Source organism: Rhincodon typus, chromosome 12 (assembly GCF_021869965.1).
Source record: "Rhincodon typus isolate 14 chromosome 12, sRhiTyp1.1, whole genome shotgun sequence".
Taxonomy (NCBI): Eukaryota; Metazoa; Chordata; class Chondrichthyes; order Orectolobiformes; family Rhincodontidae; genus Rhincodon; species Rhincodon typus.
This window is the reverse complement of record NC_063343.1, coordinates 59,199,780-59,219,577: the sequence shown is the minus strand read 5'-3', so window position 1 is coordinate 59,219,577 and position 19,798 is coordinate 59,199,780. Positions and strand designations below refer to the sequence as shown.

At 40.2% G+C, this 19,798-nt stretch overlaps 1 protein-coding gene across 2 annotated transcripts in view; it reads right to left on the bottom strand.

Moving 5' to 3' along the window:
- rbm27 (RNA binding motif protein 27) overlaps positions 1 to 19,798 on the bottom strand; it is a 143,201-nt gene that overhangs the window by 54,526 nt on the left and 68,877 nt on the right. For both annotated transcript variants that reach the window (XM_048603413.1, XM_048603414.1), the window contains exons 15-18: positions 17,629 to 17,703; positions 16,420 to 16,590; positions 13,869 to 13,973; positions 5,535 to 5,720 (exon numbers count right to left, since the gene is read on the bottom strand). In XM_048603413.1, the coding sequence (XP_048459370.1) occupies positions 5,535 to 5,720; positions 13,869 to 13,973; positions 16,420 to 16,590; positions 17,629 to 17,703 (537 nt within the window). The remainder of the gene's footprint in view (positions 1 to 5,534; positions 5,721 to 13,868; positions 13,974 to 16,419; positions 16,591 to 17,628; positions 17,704 to 19,798) is intronic.

The window sequence follows — 19,798 nt, the reverse complement described above, 5'->3', positions numbered from 1 at the left end:
GTCAGGATTTGAACAAAACCAGTGAGGCTTTTGCTCAAATAAAGTTTACAGTCTTAACAACAACTGTCATTACATGAACAAACTTCATAATTTTACTTGCTAATGCTTGCTGATGCATTATACATCAGTAGTTGACAAGAGAGGGGCAATTTTGCAAAATGCAACAAAGCCTGCATTTGCACCAAGCATGGCTGGGTGCACAAAAAAAAAGATTCTTGTCTAGAATTTTTTTTCTCAAAATATCCCATTTGAATTTATTGTAGATATTCTCACCCCTTAATCTCTCATTCAGGGGCAAATGGAAAGAAGATTTTTAGTTGTTACGGCCTCAAAACCCATTTGCACAAAAACAAATCAGTTCGGAGGAAGAGTCACTCAACCCAAAATGTTATCTCCGATTTCTCGTCACTGATGCTGCCAAACCTGCTGAGCTTATCCAGCAATTTCTGTTTTTGTCTGTGAACAAATCAGCTGGGTTGTGTCGATCACATTAATGGATTCTTCAAACTGTGAATACTGCAGCATTAACTTTCCATCCAATTCTACAGTAGTTGCTGAAAGAAGTCTCTGGACAAAGATTCCAGTCATCTTGCTAGTGTGAAAGCATCAAGTGATGTGTTCAGGGTTGTCATTGTTATTTCTTTTTTGTTCTCAAAGTTTTTGAATAAAGAATCATTGACCACAAACCACTGGTCCTTTCATTACTTCATCTGCAAATGATTTCTTTTGTGGATGTGAAATGATGCTCAGTGCAGGCCTTACCTTTTCTGCTGGTTGAGAAAAACAAAATCATGATTGGACTTGCAAAACAACCTTCAATTTATCATTTTTCTTTATCCAAAGAACACTGTTCAAAGGAAAGCCATCCCTGAATTTCAAATTCCCCTTTTTACTTATCAATATATTTGGTATCATGTAGGCAAACACTTGTCTTTGACAGTTGTGAACAGAAATTCATTTTCCCGTTCTGTGTGGAAGTTGCACATATTAGTTTCTTTTTAGATGGCCCAGGTTAACCCATCATTATTGCTTTACCTTGTAGCTCATGATGTCACTGTGCTGCTGGATACACTGCAGGTAGACCGCTGGATCTGTGCTTCTGGAACACATGGAAGTTGCTTGCTGCTTTCAAACTGAAGGCACCTGTGTTCACTTTTGTGACCATGATTTATTTATGTGGCCCCTCATCAGCTTGCATTGCTCAAATATTAGATACAGGACGTTGTAGTGTTCCCTATAATTTTTATTCATCCTGCACTTACCTATTAGGTAAGTAGCTGAAGAAATAAAGTTCAGGCCTGCAAAGGATTGGCAGAGTGCCATGAGCTGAGAAGCTTTTGCAGGCTCTGCATGGACATGATGGGTTGAATGGCTTCCTATGTTTATCTGTCAAAACAATTGCGAATTTTCAAATTTTTTTCTTAATTTTGATTTGGAGCCGTGAACTGAGAGCTGAAAATCATTTTACTCTGTGGGCAGTGGCTTGCATTTAAAAAAAAACAGACAAGCTGTGGTTTGTTTGAGGCCAAGTCTGAAATTAATTGGTTGAGAATTGGTTCCAGCAAGTTTAGGAAAGACATTATGTTCTAGCAGATGGCAGATACTGAACAGAAAATGGAAACTCATGGGGAAATGCTCAGTCTGACAGGAAGAGGTCGGAGTTTTGAACTAGGTTTTGTATTATGTTTTCTGTGAGGAGTTCTTGCTGTTGACGTTACAGCATGAAGATTTGAAAGCTCCCTGCCTAACCTCCCATTGACAGCTATTGCAATTTCAGAGAACAGAAATCAAGTATCACGGAGTTCCTCTGCATGAACTAAAATAAGTGGCCCTGATCAACATCTTCAGAAAATCTACAGGAAACAATCAACTACCCTTGTAAAACAATGCATCATGATAACCACTGAAGTAATCTACCCAGTTTTGTTATTTTCTTTGCTAGAATGTTTCAGGTCACCGGACCAGAAACATTAACTCTGGTTTTTTCTTCACAGATGCTGCCAGACCTGCTGAGCTTTTCCAGCAACTTCTGTTTTGTTCCTCATTTACAGCATCCACAGTTCTTTCAGTTTTTATTTTGTTATTTTATTTCTCCCTTAACTGTGTTGATTTGTCTGTCTGTCTTTTCTGTGAATGGCTGAAAATAAAGGTTACTTGTTTCAAACAGATATTAATTATTTTGTTGTATAATTTTGCTCTCCAAGGTTACTATATTATTAATAAATTGGTAAATCTTTTCTTTCGCCTAAAAACTGATGTTGAGAATTAGTTATTCACAGGGTCTAGGATTGGTTATTCAAAAAAAGACCAGTTAAGACGCATAGGGGTCAACTGAGGGTCTTTGAAGTTTTTAATTTTACAGTGTTGGCAATATAGAGGTAGAAAGAGTTGGTTCGGCTCTCTGTCTTTGTCTTGTAACATTAGCATTGGCTTCACACTGTCACTTTTAAAGATCTGTGCACCCATACGCTCAGGCGCCTCTGCTCCTGCACCCCCTTTAGAATTTTACCCCATGTGTTATATTATCTGTCCATGTTCTTCCTATCTAAATACATCATCTCACGCTTCTCTGCATTAATTACAACTGCCATCTAACTGCCCATTTCATTAGCTTGTCAATGCCTTTTTGAAGTTCGACACGGTCTTCCTCAGTTTGCATTGTTTACAAGTTTTGTATCATCCACAAACTTTAATATTGTCCCCTCTAATATAGATCTCATATATAAATCAGAAAAAAGCAAGGGTATCAATACCAACGCCTGGAAAATTCCACTACAAACCTTCTTCCTGCATGAAAAATATCCGTTTTTAATTTATTTCTATCAGGCAACCAATTTTGAATCTGCATTGCTGCCGTCCCTTTTATTTCATGAGCTACAACTGTACGCAAAGGTCTACTAAGCAGGATTGAACACCTTTTGGAAGTACATGTACACCACATCAACAGTATTGCCCTCATCAACTCTCTCTGTTACCTCTTCAAATCACACCAGTAAATCAGTCCAACATGATTTTCCCTTTAGAAAACAATTCTGGCTTTCCTTAATTAACCCACATTTGACCATGTGACTATTAATTCTATCCAGGATTCTGGTTTCCAGAAGTTTGCCCACAAAAAAAAAATTAAACTTAATGGTCTGTAGTTGCTGGGATTTCTTCTAACCTTTTTTTAAATAAGGGCACAATGATTGCAATTTTCAATTCTTTGGCACCACCACCAAAACCATCCTACCACCCCACTGCCTAAGAAATTACCACACTCACTTCCTTCAATATCCTTGGGTTCATCTCATATGGTCCAGGTACTTTTTCAACATTAAATACCAACAGCTAATCCAAAACCTTCTCCTGATTCATTTTGAACCGTATAGCAACAGCATTTCCACCTCTGCCACCATGCTTCCTTGGTAAAGGCAAATACAAAATATTCATTCACCCCATAAACCATGCTTCCGCCTCCAAGTGTAAATCTCCTTTATGGTTCCGAATCCGCCCAACTCCTCCTTTTACTATTCATAAAGGCTTTGTGAGTCCCTCATATGTTAGCTACCAGTCTTTTTTCCACAAGCTCTCTTGGCTTCTTTCACTTGCTTTTTCACCTCCCTCAAACATTTTATAGTTAGCTTGGTTCACAATTTTATTTTCTACTTGACACCTAAGCATTTTTTTCATTCTTTATCTTAAAACTGTATCTCCTTTATCATTCAGGTGCCTCTGGATTTGTTTGCCCTACTTTTCCCCTCTGAGGAAGGGAATATACCTTGTCCAAACCATCTCTTTTTTGAAGGTAACATATTGTTCAGTTTCTCCACTAACCTTTAGGACCAATCCATCCGGCCCAGATCTGTTCATACCCTATTGAAGTCAGCTCTCCCCCATGGCCCACTGTCATCTTAAACCACATGGTATAATGTTTAACTTCCCCTAAATGTTCCCGGTTTATACTTGATCTACCCGGTATATCTAGTCCCAAAAATCAGGTCCAACAGTGCCTCCCTTCTTGACTTGAACATATACAACAAAAGAAGTGTTCAGGAGGATTTTAGCAGAACTCTTGCCCCTTTCTGCCCTTAAAACTACCACTATCCCAGTCTGTAGACAGGTAACTGAAGTCCCCCATTATAACAACTTCAATGCTTGCACTTCTCATGATTTAGTTGCAGATTTGTTCTTTTACACCCTCCCAGGTGATTTAGTGGTACAGTATGTCACAAAATATATAAACAGATAGGCAGTGCAGAAAAAAAAAAATCCATAAAATGTGGCCTAAAGATGCCATAACTGACATCCACCACTTACAACTGGCCTGTCATTGCCTCTGGGAATTTTTCCATTTTTCATTCATTCTTAGGATGTGGGTTTGCTGGCTGGGCAAAAATTTATTGCCAATCTTTAATTGCCCTGGAGAAAATAATGGGGAGCTGCCATCTTGAAGTGGTTCACTCCTTGAGATATAGGCACATCCATAACGTTGCCAGGAAAGGATTTTTGGGATTTTGATTCAGCAAGTGATGGAATGACAATATCATCCCAAGTCAAGATGGTGAGAGACTTGCAGGGATACTTGCAGATGATGTTCCAAGAATGACATTTTCACCATAGAATTATTAAACTGATGCACAGCACACATGATGGCAACTCAAATTTGACTTTTCAATCAAGTTGAGGTGTGTATTATATGCAGACAAGTATGGTATGTGTTTGGTCTGCATCGATTTTTGTTACTTTATAACATTTCTTGCACTAAATTCTGCATTTCTCACCCAACATTTGCGGCTAAAGTCACACAATCTAGATGTTCATTATAGCACTTTCAGAAAGGAATAGTAAATAATTGGTAACATGATATAAATTCAGAAGCATTGTGGAAGGTACTTGCGAGCTGTGGGCATTGAACCTATTTCAGCAGATTTGAGACAACAGAATAGCCCGATGGCAGGATGAAGACCAGATACAATAGCAAGTAATTGACAAGTGTTTGAAACTATCAACATTATTCATTGTGGCTTAACAAGAAAATAAAAGATGTAGTTTGAGTAGCTATGTTAGTAGATTAATTTGAAGCCTTTGGTGATTCACAGATTAGTGGACTACCCTCCCCAACTATTCCTCAATGGGAAACTTGCGTTGTGTGTGCACCAACTGCATGCTGCCACTACAGAACTGTCAGGTAACAGGCCAAGAAATTATAGAACACGAACGCATTAAGCAACCTAAAATAGACTTGAAAACCAGAACAGACTGGGAATATGAACTTTAGATTGTCCAAAACAATCTACTCACAAGACAATTTCCTATCCCCACAACACTTAACCCCAATAATAAGTCTTTCTCATTGACAATATAACTTATGAACTTCAATTTTTGATTATGTTGTTTAAATTACAGTTAAACAGCAAAATATAGCAAGGGGAGTTTGTGGACCCAGGATGTTATGAATGCTTGGAACTGAACAAAATCAAAACATATGCAATCTTTTGCCAATTAGATTACTTAAAATGTCAATGTTGAATTAAATTTAGGTCTGGACTTACTGAGAAATGTGGCATTAATTCATCCTTTTCCTCCTGTGTGAAGCCGAATACTGTTAAAGTTTTGGGCCTGTGATCAACCACCATGTGCATCTGCGCGCCTCTTCCCCTCACGCTCCTGCCTCGACCTCGGCCTCGTGTTTGCATAGTCTTACCACGTCCTGCAGGAAGAATGCCCAGTCTTGCAGCCTGAAAAAGACAACAGATTTGGTTACGTCCTTTTGCAAAACACAAACATTGCTAGTTTGAGCCAGTGTCAGTGATATCTTTGTACAACCTGATTCTTCATTGTCAGAACAGCAAAATACAAAAGAACTAAGGAATGTACAAGCAAACCTTGAAGAACACAGGTAGATAAACTGTCAGTGAGAAATAATCAAGGATAAATGAAACAAAAATCAATCAAGCAGGAAAACAAGTAAAATAAAGAAATTCAACTAATCAAACTAGTGCAAATATTTATGAAATTATTTTAGCTACCACCTTGGTTTCTTGAGTAAAGTGAATGTTTTCTTCATGGCAAAGCATTTTTTGCAATAATATTTTCCACTATATGCCTGAGTTGCATACACTTCTGCCCTTCAAAGACAAAATCAACAACTGCTTAAGTGGGACAGGTAAACTTTTGGGAACTCTTTATTCAAAGGTTACAAAAGCATATACATCACTAGAAAGCTCGTACTTGTACATCTTACTCAGTCAACTAACACTCCATCTACTGTGTTACATGACAGATGATACATTATCCTGCCTAATGTATATAGATTATGGACACATCCATTTAAAGTCACAGTATAACAGCCGGCCACTAGGGCAAGCCAAAACCTTGATTTTGTGTCATTTTGTAATTTAATGCCTTCCAATTGAGGCAATGCAGACTAGAAATCACAGCATGTTGTCTGTCCATTCAATTAATAGAATTATAATTGACAGCACTCGGCATTTTGCTCTGAACTTATTGCTCCCACTAAATAAAACTTCCAAAGGTCACACTTTTAGAAAAGATCTAGGCCCGAAACGTCAGCTTTCCTGCTCCTCTGATGCTGCTTGGCCTGCTGTGTTCATCCAGCTCTGCACCTTGTTATCTCAGATTCTCCAGCATCTGCAGTTCCTACTATCTCATAAACTGAATGATTTTTTTCACAATATACCAAAGACAATGTTAAAGGATGAACAATTTAAAATAATTTTGTTGACCACAACCAAACTGCAGCTTCCAGAACATTTAGTGTCACCAACAGAATGCCAAGTTCCAAAGTACAAATGTTGGACATTGTCATACGTTCAACAGATTACAGCAGTTGCTTTTATTTATATCCATCAAGAAAATAAAAGTAATAGTGATTAATATAAACAAAGGCAGAAGCAATTTCTGTAATGCTTTTACCAATACTGAAAGTTGGAGAGAGCATTCCCCCAAACCACTATGTCCTGCAAAGGGCAAATCAGATTAACATTAACAGCATGCACTTAGTAGTTTTAAAATAGCACAAATCCCAGGACAATACACAGTACCACTTAAATAAAATTTGACACCAAACCCCACAATTTCGACCAGAAAGGTTTAGCACAGCATCTCAAAGGAAAGTTAGTCATAAAGGTTTAAGAGAAGAAATTCCAATATAAGACAGCTGCCAACTACTGGAGGAGAGAAGCAAACAAGGAAACACCAAAACTAGGAGGAGTTCACAGGTTTCATCGGGCAACTGGAAGTTACAGAGTCATAGACCTGTACAGCATGAAAACCATTCTGTCCAATTTGTTCATGCTGACCACATAAATTAATCTATTCCCATTTGCCAACATTTGGCCCATATCCCTCTAAACCCTTCCTATTCATATACCCATCCCGATGCCTTTCAAATGTTGTAATTTACCACTTCTTCCGGTAGCTCATTCCATGCACGCATCATCCTCTGCATGGAAAAGTTGCTCCTTAGGTTCCTTTTAAATCTTTCCCCTCTCACCCTAAACCCTATGCCCTCTTTGGACTCCTCCACCCTGGGGAAAAGACCTTGGCTATTCACCCTATCCATGCCCCTCATGATTTTAAAATCCTCTGTGAGGTCACCCCTCATTTTCCGACGCTCCAGGGAAAATAGCGCCAGCCTTTTCAGCCTCTCCCTATAGCTCAAATACTCCAACCCTGGCAACATCTTTGTAAATCTTTTTTGAACCCTTTCCAATTTCACAACATCCTTCTTATAGCAGGCAGACCAGAATTTGAACAGTGTATTCCAAAGTGGCCTAACCAATATCCTGTACAGTCACAACCTGACCTCGCAACTCCTGTAATCAATGTACTGATCAATAAAGGCAAGCACATCAAATGTCTTCTTCACTATCCTATCTACCTGTGATCCCACTTTTAGGGAACTATGAACCCGCACTCCAAGGTCTCTTTGTTCAGCAACACTCCCCAGGACCTTACCATTAAGTATATAAGTCGTACCCCGATTTGCCTTTCCAAAATGCAGCACCTCACATTTATCTAAATTAAACTCCATCTTCCACTCCTCAGTCCATTAGCCCATATGATCAAGGTCCTATTGTACAGTACTCTGAGGTAACTTTGTTCGTCATCCACTATACCTCCAATTTTGATGCCGTCTGCAAACTTACTAATCATACCTCCTATGTTCACATCAAGATCATTTATATAAATGACAAAAAGCAATGGACCCAGCACTGATCCTTGTGGCACAGAGTGAGGGAAGCAAGACCACGGAGGGACTTGAACACAAGGAAGACAATTTTGAAGTAGTTCCAGCTTTGCCAGAGTGGAAGCCATTAAGATCAAAGAGTAGAGGGGATAATGGTAAAACAAGATTTTTGAGAATTGGGATACAGCAACAGAGTTCTGCATGAGCCCAAACTTGCAAAGAGCAAAAGCAAAAAAAAACTTGAGGATAGCTAGTTTCAGTGAATTGAAGAGGGATCTGGACGTGTCGGTGGAAATCAAAGACTGGCAGGTAAAAGAAAATAACATGTTTCAGAGGAACTACTTTGCATGTAAACTATACAGATTTCCACAAGTCTGACAGGAAGTGGAACCAAAGTTGGTGCTCACTGCATAGCTAAAAGCAACAATTAAAATGAACAATGATACAGGAGACTTCAAGAATTGCAAAAGAAATGAGGGGCAAAAATTATATCTGTCTTAGAGTAGCAGAAAAAGTACATAAGGCCTTTAAAAAAATATGCTATGTATCAGTGGCATCAAGACGCCTTTACAACATTAAAGTCAATGAAATGCAGGGGGAAATTCTCCACTGGATGGAGCCATTTCTAACACAAAAGGAAGACAGACATGGCTGTTCGAGGTTAGTCTTCTCAGCTCCAGGGTATCACTACAGGAGTTTGTTAGGGTAGTGTCTAAGACAAAACTATCTTCCGCCATTTCATCCATGACTTCCCATAAAGTCACAAATGGGGATGTTCGCTGATGGTTGTTGAACACCATTGTGACTGTTCAAATACTGAAGCAGTCATATCAAAATACAGCAAGACCTGGACAATATCCAGGTATGACTGACAAGTGGTAAGTAACATGTCAGAGCATAAGAGCTAGAACTGCAAATAGGCAATTTTGCCCCTTCAGCCTGCTGTACCATTTGATACGATCATGACGGATTTCATTTCAGCCTCAACTCCACTTTCTGGCCCCCTTCCCATATCACTTTAACCCATTAAATGGAGAAAAAGCGCAACACGAAGGGACTTGAGCATTCTTGTGCACAAAACACAGAAAGCTAGCACACAGGTGCAACAGGAAATCAAGAAGGCGAATGGAATGTTGACTCTTATTTCAAGGGTGTTGAAGTATTAGAGTAGGGAATTCCTCCTGCAACTGTACAAGATACTCATACTACTGTGAACAGTTTGGTCCTCTTACTTAGGGAAAGATGTTTCATTGAAGGCTGACCAGAGCAGGCGCACCAGGATGATCCCAGTCAGGAGGGATGGTCTTTTGAGCAAAAGCTAAACAGGTTGGGACTCTACTCACTGGAGCTAAAAAGAATGAGTGATGATCTCATTGAAACACACAGGAATCTTAAGGGGCTTGACAAGGCAAATGATGAGAGAGGATTCTTCCCCTTAAGGGAGAGTCTGGGACCAGAGGGCACATTCTTAGAATAAAGAGGTGTAATTTAAGAGTAGGATGAGGAGGAGTTTCTTCTCAGGGTTGACAGCCTTTGGAACGCGTTGCCACAGAGGGCTTGGGGGCAGAGACCTTGTGTATATTTGAAGCTAAGATAGATAAATTTTTGATCAGTAGGGCAATCAAGGATTACAACAAAAACACAGATAAGTGTTTCTGAGAAATATCAGATCTCTTTCACTACAGTGAATTGTTTAGTCCTCTTATTTACGGAAACATATTTCATTGGAGTCTGTTCAGAGGAGGTGCACCAAGATGATCCCAGTTAGGAGGAACTGTCTTTTGAGTCAAAGATAAGCAGAAATAGCTATGATCTTACTGAATGGTGGAGCAGGCTCAAGGGACTGTACAACCTACACCTGTTCCTACTTATGATCTAATCATTACCAATTAAAAATCTGTGCATCTGCTCCTTAAATCTATTCAGTGTCTTGGCATCCATGACAGTCCAGGGTAGTGAATTCCACAGACTCACTCCCATACCGGAGAAATTATTGCTACTCATCTGTTCAAAAACTGCCACCACTTAGCTTAAAACTATGACCTCTCTTTCTACATTGCTCCACAAGGGGAAATATATGCTCTTTGACTACTTTGTCAATTCTTTTTGCATCTCATATACCTCAATTACATCTTCTCTCATTCTTGTAAACATGAGTAGGTATAGACCTAAATTGCTCAATCTCTCATGAGGAGAGGAATCTTTCAACTCTGGAATTAATCCCGTGAACCATTTCTGGATTGCCTCTAATGCAATTACATACTTCATCATGTAAGAGCACCAAAACTATATGCAGTACTTCAGTTGCAGTTTTCACCAAAACCCCTGTACAGATGCAAAAACACTTCCCTACTTGTATATAGTCCATTCCTTTAGCAATAAATGCAAAAAATCTATTTGCCTTTATTAGCTACCAAACCTGCTGGTTCATCAAGTGCTAGGCAATGACCAATTCCAACGCAAGAGAGAATCTAACCATCATTCCTTGATATTCACGACAATAACGTCACTGAAACCGTACTATCAACATCCTGGGTTTACCATTGGCCAGAAACTAACTCAACTAGACTAGCCATGTGAAAACCTTGCTACAACAGCAGGTCAGAGGCTAGGAATACTACAGTGAGAAACATACTTCCTGACTCCCCAAAGCCTGTCCATCATCTACAAGTCAGGAGTGTGATGGTTACCTGGATGAATGCAGCTCCGACAACACTTAAGAAGCTTGACACTACCCAAGGCAAAGCAGCCCACCTAATTGGCACCACATCCCCAAACATTCAGTCACTCCAGCAGCAGCAATCATCTACAAGATATACTGGAGAAATCTGCCAAAGATCCTTTGACAACACCTTCCAACCCACAACCAATTCCATCCAGAAGGAAAAGGGCAGCAGATACATGGGAAAGCCACCACCTGCAAGTTCCCCTCTAAGCTTCTCACCATCCTGACTTAGAAATATATCGCCCTTCTTTCATTATTGCAGTGTCAAAATTCTGCCATCCTTTCCTGAACGTATACTGTGGATGTCCCACACCACATGGACTCTAGCATTCAAGCAGGCAGCTCACCAGCACCTTCTGTAGGGGAGGTAGGGATGGATAGTAAATGCTAACCTAGCCAACAAAGTTTACATCCCCTCAATACATAAAGAAAAAAAATGAAACAAATGACTTCATAAACAGAAGCACAGAGGACAAAAGCAAGGAGATTGTGTTGAATGCTTCTAATCATTGGTTATGCCCCAGGTTATTCCCACATATCGGAAGGAAACTAAGGCCGAAGAGAAGACAAAGATTTGCGAGTAATTGTTCAAAGGTTACGTGGTTTCGTGGCATGAAGAGATTGGAAAAGCTTCTCGGAGAAGTGAAGACCAAGGATTTGATTGAGCATTTGTGGAAGAATTTTCCATTAGTATCAATAATTAGAGGGCACAAATGTAATATTATTGACAAAACAACAGTGAATTTAGACTTTTTAAATATGGAATTAAAAAATCTGTAATGTACTGTCTGAAGAGAGGTGGAGACAGAGATGCCATGCAGTGTATTCCAAGCCAATAAACAGCTTGAGACGCCTTAGGCCGTTTTTTAATATAAAAAGTTTGAATAATAGAAGCAGCATGAATGGGTGGAGTCCGCCTCCCACAGAATCAGGGTTTTAGTTTAGCTTTCAGCAGTTGTTCAGGTTTTGAAGCTGCCATATGTCTCTTCCTTATACAGCAAAACAATGGAGTTGTCTCTCTCTACCAGAATTTTCTCTTGATGTTCTTTCCTCCTGGACTAGAGAAACACTGCATGTGAGACAATCTATTTTACTGAATTTGTCTTTGCCAAGGTTGTGTTTATGGGGCGTTACTGTATTGGAACAGTTGCTGTTTAGTAGTTAAATAATTGATTATTTTGTTAAAAGGAGACTTTAAGGACTGCAGATACTGGAAGCCAGCATCTATAGGTGCGAAGCTGGAAAAACACAGCAGGTCAGGCAGCATCAGAGAAGCTGGAAAGTGAACATTTTGAGCCAAAACCATTCATTAAGACTGTGGAGGGGTAGGAGGACCCAGAAATAAAGAGGGGGGGGGAGGTCTGGGGGGGGGGGGGGGGGGGGGCGTTGATAGGAGAGATGGTGATAGGCGGGTCAGGTAGGGGGTTATTGTGATTGGTCCATGGGAAGGTTGGAGTGGATAGGTGAGTAGGAAGATGAACAGTTCAGGTCAGGTAAGGTCAGGTCAGGAGAGGGCCAGACATGAGATAAGGCCGGGGGTGGAAGGATTTTGAACCTGGTGAAGTCAATGTTAAGGCCATTGGGCTGTAAGCTTCCAAGACGAAATATCAGGTGTTGTTCCTCCAGTTTACATTTGGCCTCACTGACAGTGGAGGAGGCCAAGAATGGGCATGTCGTCAGGAAAGTGGGAGGGGGAATTAAAATGGATGGAAACGGAAGGTTGGGTTGGTTGATGTGTGCAGAGTGCAGATGCACTGCGAACTGGTCCCCGACTCTGTGTTTGGTCTCGCCGATATAGTGCAACGGGAGCAACAGATAAGGTTGAATGAAGTACAGGTGAATCTCTGCGCAATCTGGAAGGACTGTTTGGGGCCTTGGACAGAGATGGTCGAGAGGTATAGGGGCAGGTGCTGCACCTCTTGCGGTTGCAGGGAAAGGTACCGGGTGTGGAGGAGAAGTTTTTTTTCAGAGGGGGTGTGCGAGTGTAGAAATGACAAGGGAATCGCAGAATGATCAGTCCCTGCGGAAAGCGGTGGAGAGGGAAATATCTTTTTGGTGGTGGGGTCTGATTGTCGGTGGCAGAAACGTTGGAGAAGGATGAGTTAGATTTGGAGATTGATGGGGGTGGTACGTGAGGACTAAAGGGGACTCTATCCTTTTTGCTGTTGGGGGTGTGGAGGGATTTGAGGGCAGAATTGTAGGAAATGGAAGAGATGCGATTGAAGGCATCCTTAATTATAGAGGAGAGGAAATTACGGTCCCTAAAATAGGAGGATATCTGGGATGTCGTGGTGTCAAACGGCTCATTCTGGGAGCAGAGGCGGAGGAAATAGGAGTACGGGACAGCATTTTTGCAAGAGGGTGGGTGACAGGAGGTGTAGTTGAGGTAGTTGTGGGAGTCAGTGGGTTTGAAATGGATGTCGGTGATGAGTTGGTTTCCGGAGATGGAGACAGAGAGGTCCAGAAAGGGGAGGGAGGTGTCAGAAGTAGCCCAGGTGAATTTTGATGGTGGGGTGGAATGTGCTGGTGAAGTTGATGAACTGCTCGAGCTCCTCATGGGTGCAAAAGGCCGCACCGATGCAGTCAACAATATAGTGGAGAAAGAGGTGAGGGATGGTGCCGGTGTAGTTGTGAAAGAGGGATGTAGGAAGAGAGAGAGAGTTGCAAGGAGGCGGAGTTGCAAGAGTATGGGGGTGGGGCAATTTTTTAAAAACTATTCATTGCAGGACTTATTCAAGACAGCAATTAGGCCACATCCCCTGCAGCAAAGAAATAAAATAAGTTGCGCGCACACTCATATACACACACACATCAATGGGCCTCAGTCAATCACAGGATAGCCCCATCCAAACTGCCTGCTCCAGAGTCGCCATGAAAGAGATCTACTGGGGATTGCGAACTACACTTTAAGAACCTGGAAGACACAGACATTAAAAAGATGACCATTACCTCCACTTGGAGCTGATTCAACTTTTTACGCAAGTCTGTTGTGTCCTCCCCTGAATTCAGCTTCTTGTGGAAATCCAGTTCTGCATCCAGTAATTCCTTCTGTGCCTGAACAGTTAAAATCAAAAATAAAAACATTTAAGGTACGTTACTTCATGGGATGTGGGTATCATTGGCAAGGCCAGCATTTGTTGTCTATCGTTAACTGCCTTTGAATTGAGTAACTTGCTGGACCATTTAAAGGGGGCAGTTCAGAATCAACTGTACTATTCTGGATCTGGAATCCCACGTAAGCCAGACCAGGCAAGGATGGCAAACCATCTTTCCGAGAAGACATTAGTGAACCAGATGGGTTATGCACAAATCGATAGCTGTTTCATTACATCATTGAGACCAATCTTATATTCCAGATTTATTACTGAATTTAAATTCCACCAGCATGTGAACTTATGTCCTCAGTTACTCGTCCAGAGACATGACCACTACATCACCTCATCACCAAATAAAAAATTAGTAAGATATATTTTAATACATTACAAGATATATAATCTTTACATCAATGCATTCCTTAACCAAAACCAAATAAACCTTTATCCTATAATAATCTGTGGGGTATTGTGTGTGCAAAATTAATTGTCACATTTCCCCATTCCATATCGCAGGATCCATTTCAAAAGCTATCTAATTGGCAAAAGCGTTTTGTGATGTATTGCAGTCATGAGAATGATTATGTAAATATCTATGAGAAGATGGTGGGTTCCAAATCCCCCTGTGGAGCCATCCAGCACAACGTAGGCTGGCATTCCTTTGCAACATTGAGGCTGTGTTGTCAGAGATGCTGTTTTTTGGATGAGATGTTAAACCAAAGCTCTGTCAAGTTTGCACATGTGAATGTAACAAATTCAATGCCACTATTTGCAGCAGGTCAGATATGTTCTCCCAGTATCCCAACCAATGTTTATCCCTTAATCACCATGTTATCTGATCATTATCTCAATGCTGCTCATCAGTCCTTGTTGTGTGCATACTGGCTTCCCTGTTTCCTACAGCCTCAATTAAATTCCAAAAGTAGCTCCTAGGCTATAAACCACCCAGATATGCTTAAAGGAATCAAATAAACTCAAGTTATTTATTTTGTCACAGTCGTGCTATGCTTTGTGTTAATTCCAGCATCTGGTCAACTACCCTTTGGCTAAGTTTCTTTAATGTTCTTGTGGCAAAGTGCACAGCAGAGTCAAACTTGCTGTGATGCATGACAACAATTGTTACTAAAAGATTAACGGTTGGCACCCATTACTCATCACAGGAATTGCAACGGTGTGTAAAATGTTTTTGTACATTTATTACTAACTGTGTCTCATTTGAAGGTCTCAGAACTGCATACTCTTGAGCATAGGTTGCTTAGTTTCCATGGTGCCTCTTGTTAATTAATCTTAAAGCTGACTTCTATGCTGGCTGCTTTTGTTCAAATTTCATTCAGAGAAATTTGTATTAAAATATTGTTTAAGTATGATACAGGAATCATTTCAATTCACTCATTTTGCCACAGTTTCATTCTCAATCATCACAGATCAGGAAATCAGAAAATTCAGCTTCAATTGCTCATGAAGTAAGCACACTTTAACATGTTTCATTTAAGAAAAGACCTCAGAGCCAAAAGAACAATAGTTAAAGACTTCTAACGCTTTTTTGAAATTGATGCAATAGAGCCTGCGTGGACTTTAGCACAGTTCAGAGCTGAAAAGGACAATGGTCATAAGAAACGTTTCATTCTTAAAAGCAGTAAATCAAAAATATGAAAGTCAGGCAACTCTGTTAGCTATGCAAATCAATTCATTTGTCTCGTTCTTTCATGTACTTATTCCCCAAGGTAACCATATGCAGTTTTGATACAAAATAGCTCAGTTCAAATACTTCTTTAGAAAAAAAGATCAGTTTAACCACTTGCTCACCATATTCCTCAATCTTATTCATAATCCAGAATAGATCTATTTGCATTTGTCAGTGATTTATACTGCCTGGAATGGGCAGATTGCCTCACAAGGAATGGTTCAACAGGCCAGGCCTGTATTCTCTGGAGTTTAGAAGAGTCCAAGGTGACTTGATTGAAGGGGTCTTGACCAGGTGGATACAGAAAGGATGTTTCCTCTTGTGGGAGAATCTAGAACTAGGGTTTACAGTTTAAAAATAAGGGGCTCTTATTTAAGACAGAGATAAGGAAAATATTTTTCTCTCAGAGCATTAGAGTTTTTGGAATTCCCTTCCTCAAAAGGCTGTGGAGGCAGAATCCTTAAATATTTTTAAGGTAGATGTAGATAGAGGCATGTAGGGTTGAGGTTAAAATCAAGTCAGCCCTGACCTTACTGAATGGCAGAGCAGGCTTGAAGAGCCGAGGGACTGACTCTTGTTCTTTGTTCATATGTCTGATTAAATGATATTCTTAGAAAAAAAACTTATTCCATTACTATTATCCTTTCAGTAAGTAAATAACATATTTCTTAATTTTTGTTTTAGCAAGGCAACAGTTAATTATACATTTAAAAAAAAAACTGACATCAGATTTGGATTTTAGTTGTGATGGAGCCGACGACGATGATGCTGATGTTGCTTTGAGTTCATCACGCAACTGAGATATTCTTTCCGTCAAGTCTTTAATGGTTTTCATTATTTTAGCTCTTTCATCCGCTTTCATACTTTTGTTTTTTTCCAGTTTGCAAATTAATACCTGAATTGATTAAGAAGAAAGAAAAATAGTTTAATATTAAAAGTACTGATCTAAATCAGATACCATCAACAGATCAATGCTGTGCCAAATGAGCACCATTTTACATTAGCCAGGTAAAAAGGGCAACACTTTAGTTGTTTGAATATCTTTGATTGGAGTTTGAACCCTCCTATGAATCAAAGTCATGTTTCACTTCCTTTGTGACCGTGATCTTGTATTATCCAGCCCCATCTTTCCTCACCACTCTGCAGGCTTTGGTCTGGCAGACTTCACCATTCTATTCCAAACTACCTCCTCACTACTTCTGTCGTTTCCTTCAAACTTTACTCAAACTTAGGGTCAAACCACCACCTGTCGTCGCTGTAATGAGAGAGCACACCTATGGTCTGGTATAACTATGGCATCTTTACCGTTATGAGTTCATCTCTTGCTGAAATCCTCATACGTCTACAAATAATTATTTTAAAGCACTGCTGATTAATCTCTCATTTTCCACATGCTAAATTTGAGATCATCATAGGCTGTGCTGCCCATATCCTAACTTGCATCTTGTCCAATTTACTAACTCCCACTGAGATCAATGACCTACACTGCCTCAACTTCAAAATTCTCATCCAGATGTTTCAGCCCTTATTTGGCCTCACCCTTCCCTAATTTTGCAATCACACCAGCCCCCACAACTTTCCAAAATATCAAGACTCCTCCAATTTTGACTTCTTCATTCCCAATTTTAACTGCCCTATCATTGATGAATATGCCTTCAGCTATCAAGGTCCTAAGCTCTGAAATTCCTTCTCTGAACCTCTATTTCTTTCCTTTCAGAAACTTCTTAAAAGATGTTTTCGGTCATCTACCAAATGCCTTTCAATTTATTACATTGCAGTATTCCTTTAAGTAACTATTCCCCCAATGAATAGTTAGAAAGCCATTTAATATCAAGGCAATTGCCAGGTAAATCTGGCAAGCAAACATTCTTGAATGTACAGCAAAAGTGAGGATTGAACGAAACTACATCAAAATCAGAACAGACGTTCTTACCTTCTGGCACTCAATTTGTTTTTCTAACATCTCTTGTTTCTTTTTCCTCATATCTTGCTGTAACTTTAAAGCTTCCTAAATTCACATAAAACAAAATCAGATAAAAATTGATCATTTTAATTCAAACAAGATTTGCCTTGTGCACAGTGATAAATTTTAATTTTGCTTGTGAAAAATAGCACTCAAATTCAAATTTTCAATTTATTTTCTGAAGAAGGTAGTTAAGCTCAAAGTTATGACATATTCTCAATGAAATCATTCAAAACCCCCCAAACAAAATTCATATGTATCACATCTGTGAAAGGAAGAAATAATTTCTTCTTTAATAAGGAAAGAAAGGCAGAAACTAATTGCGCAGTTCCAGTATCTCTCAATTAAACTACTAACACAATGTTTTATCATTTTGACTGAATAATTAATTTTAATATTATTATCTCCATTTCCCACTTGATGCCCGCCCTCAGTCAAATGAGACTTTGATGTCAAGGGCAGTTACTCTCACCTCATCTCTAGAATTCACCTCTTTGGTCCATTTTGAACCAAGGCAGTATTGAGGTCAGCAGCTGTGTGTCCTGGCGGAAGCCAAACTGGCCATCAGTAAGCAGGTGCTGCTTAACAGCACAGTTGAAGACACCTTCCATTACTTTATTCATGATTCAAGAGTAGACAGATGGGGCAGGTTGGATTTGTTCTGCTTTTTATCTACAGGAGAAACCTGGGCAATTTTCCAAATTGTTGGGTAGATGCCAGTGTTGTAACCACACATCCTGTATGCCTGCTTAACCACCCTCTCTACCCGTGCTGACACCTTCAGGGATCTATGGACTTCTACACCAAGGTCCCTTTGTTCCTCAGTATTGCCTAGGGACCTACCATTCATTATGTATCTCCTCCCTTCACTGGCCTCCAAAAATGCATCATCTCACACATATCAGGATTAAATTTCACCTGAAATTTCACTGGACAATTTAGCAGGTATGAATATTTGACTGCAGCTAAGACGATCCGCCTCACTATCAACAACATCATCAATTTTTGTGGCATCCACAAAATTTCTAATTATACCTTCTAAACTCACATCCAAGTCATCAACATACATAACAAACAACAAGACTTTGTACTTAGCCCTGTAGTCACAGGCTTCCAATCACAAAAACATCCCTCCACCATCACCCTTCGCCTCCTGTTTGCAAGCCAATTTTGGACTCAGTTTGCCAACTTGCCTTGTCCCATGGGCTCTTACCGTTTGGATCAGCCTTCCATGTGAGACCTTGTCAAAGGCCTTACTAAAGTCCATTTAAACCATATCAATAGCACCACCTTCATAAATATATCTAGTCCCACTTTCAAAAAAAATCTCAATTAAATTAGTCAGACAGGATCTCTCTTTAACAAATCTGTGTTGACCAGCCCTGATCAATCCCTGCTTTTTCAAGCATAGATTAATCTGATCCTTCAGAACTTTTTGCAATAATTTCCCTACCACTGACATCAAATGAACTGGCCTGTAATTACATGCCCTAACCCTGCTGCGCTTCTTGAACAAAAGGAACCACATTTGCTATCTTGCAGTCATCTGGCATTTCACCAGATTTCATCAGTAGCCAACAAAGTATCAAATATCTCCACCAGGGCCCCAGCATCTCCCCGCTTAACTCCCAAGGCATCCCGGGATATATTTCATCAGGCCCTGGGGATTGTCCCACCACTATTAAACCAGTGGCAGGGGTGGTCTTAAAAGCTAGTGAAGCAACTGATGCCCTTATGTTGGCAATTAAGGACCTCATTCACTGCTGCCAGGATTTAACCAAAGGCAGGAGAGGCCCAGCAAGTGTTGAGCCTGGCAAGTTTCATTTATGGGCTGATTGTAAGTGGGGGAAGGCCTCTCCTTAGGAGACTTCATAGGCTGATCGGAAGACTCCCCTCAAGGTTTAGCCCCCTCTCCACCCACCCAACCATCCAATGTTGATCTCCTCCCAATAGCCTCTCTAATCCTAGTACCACCAGAAATGCTACCTCAACGCACCCAATGGTCAAGTGGGAAGGTAAGAGATCAAATCGCTCAAATAATTTGGCCCTATACCACAGTGCCATTGGCTGGAGAGACAGTGGTAATCGATGACTCTTGGCCAGGTGATGATTGAAAGGCAGGAGTCACTGATTATGCCAG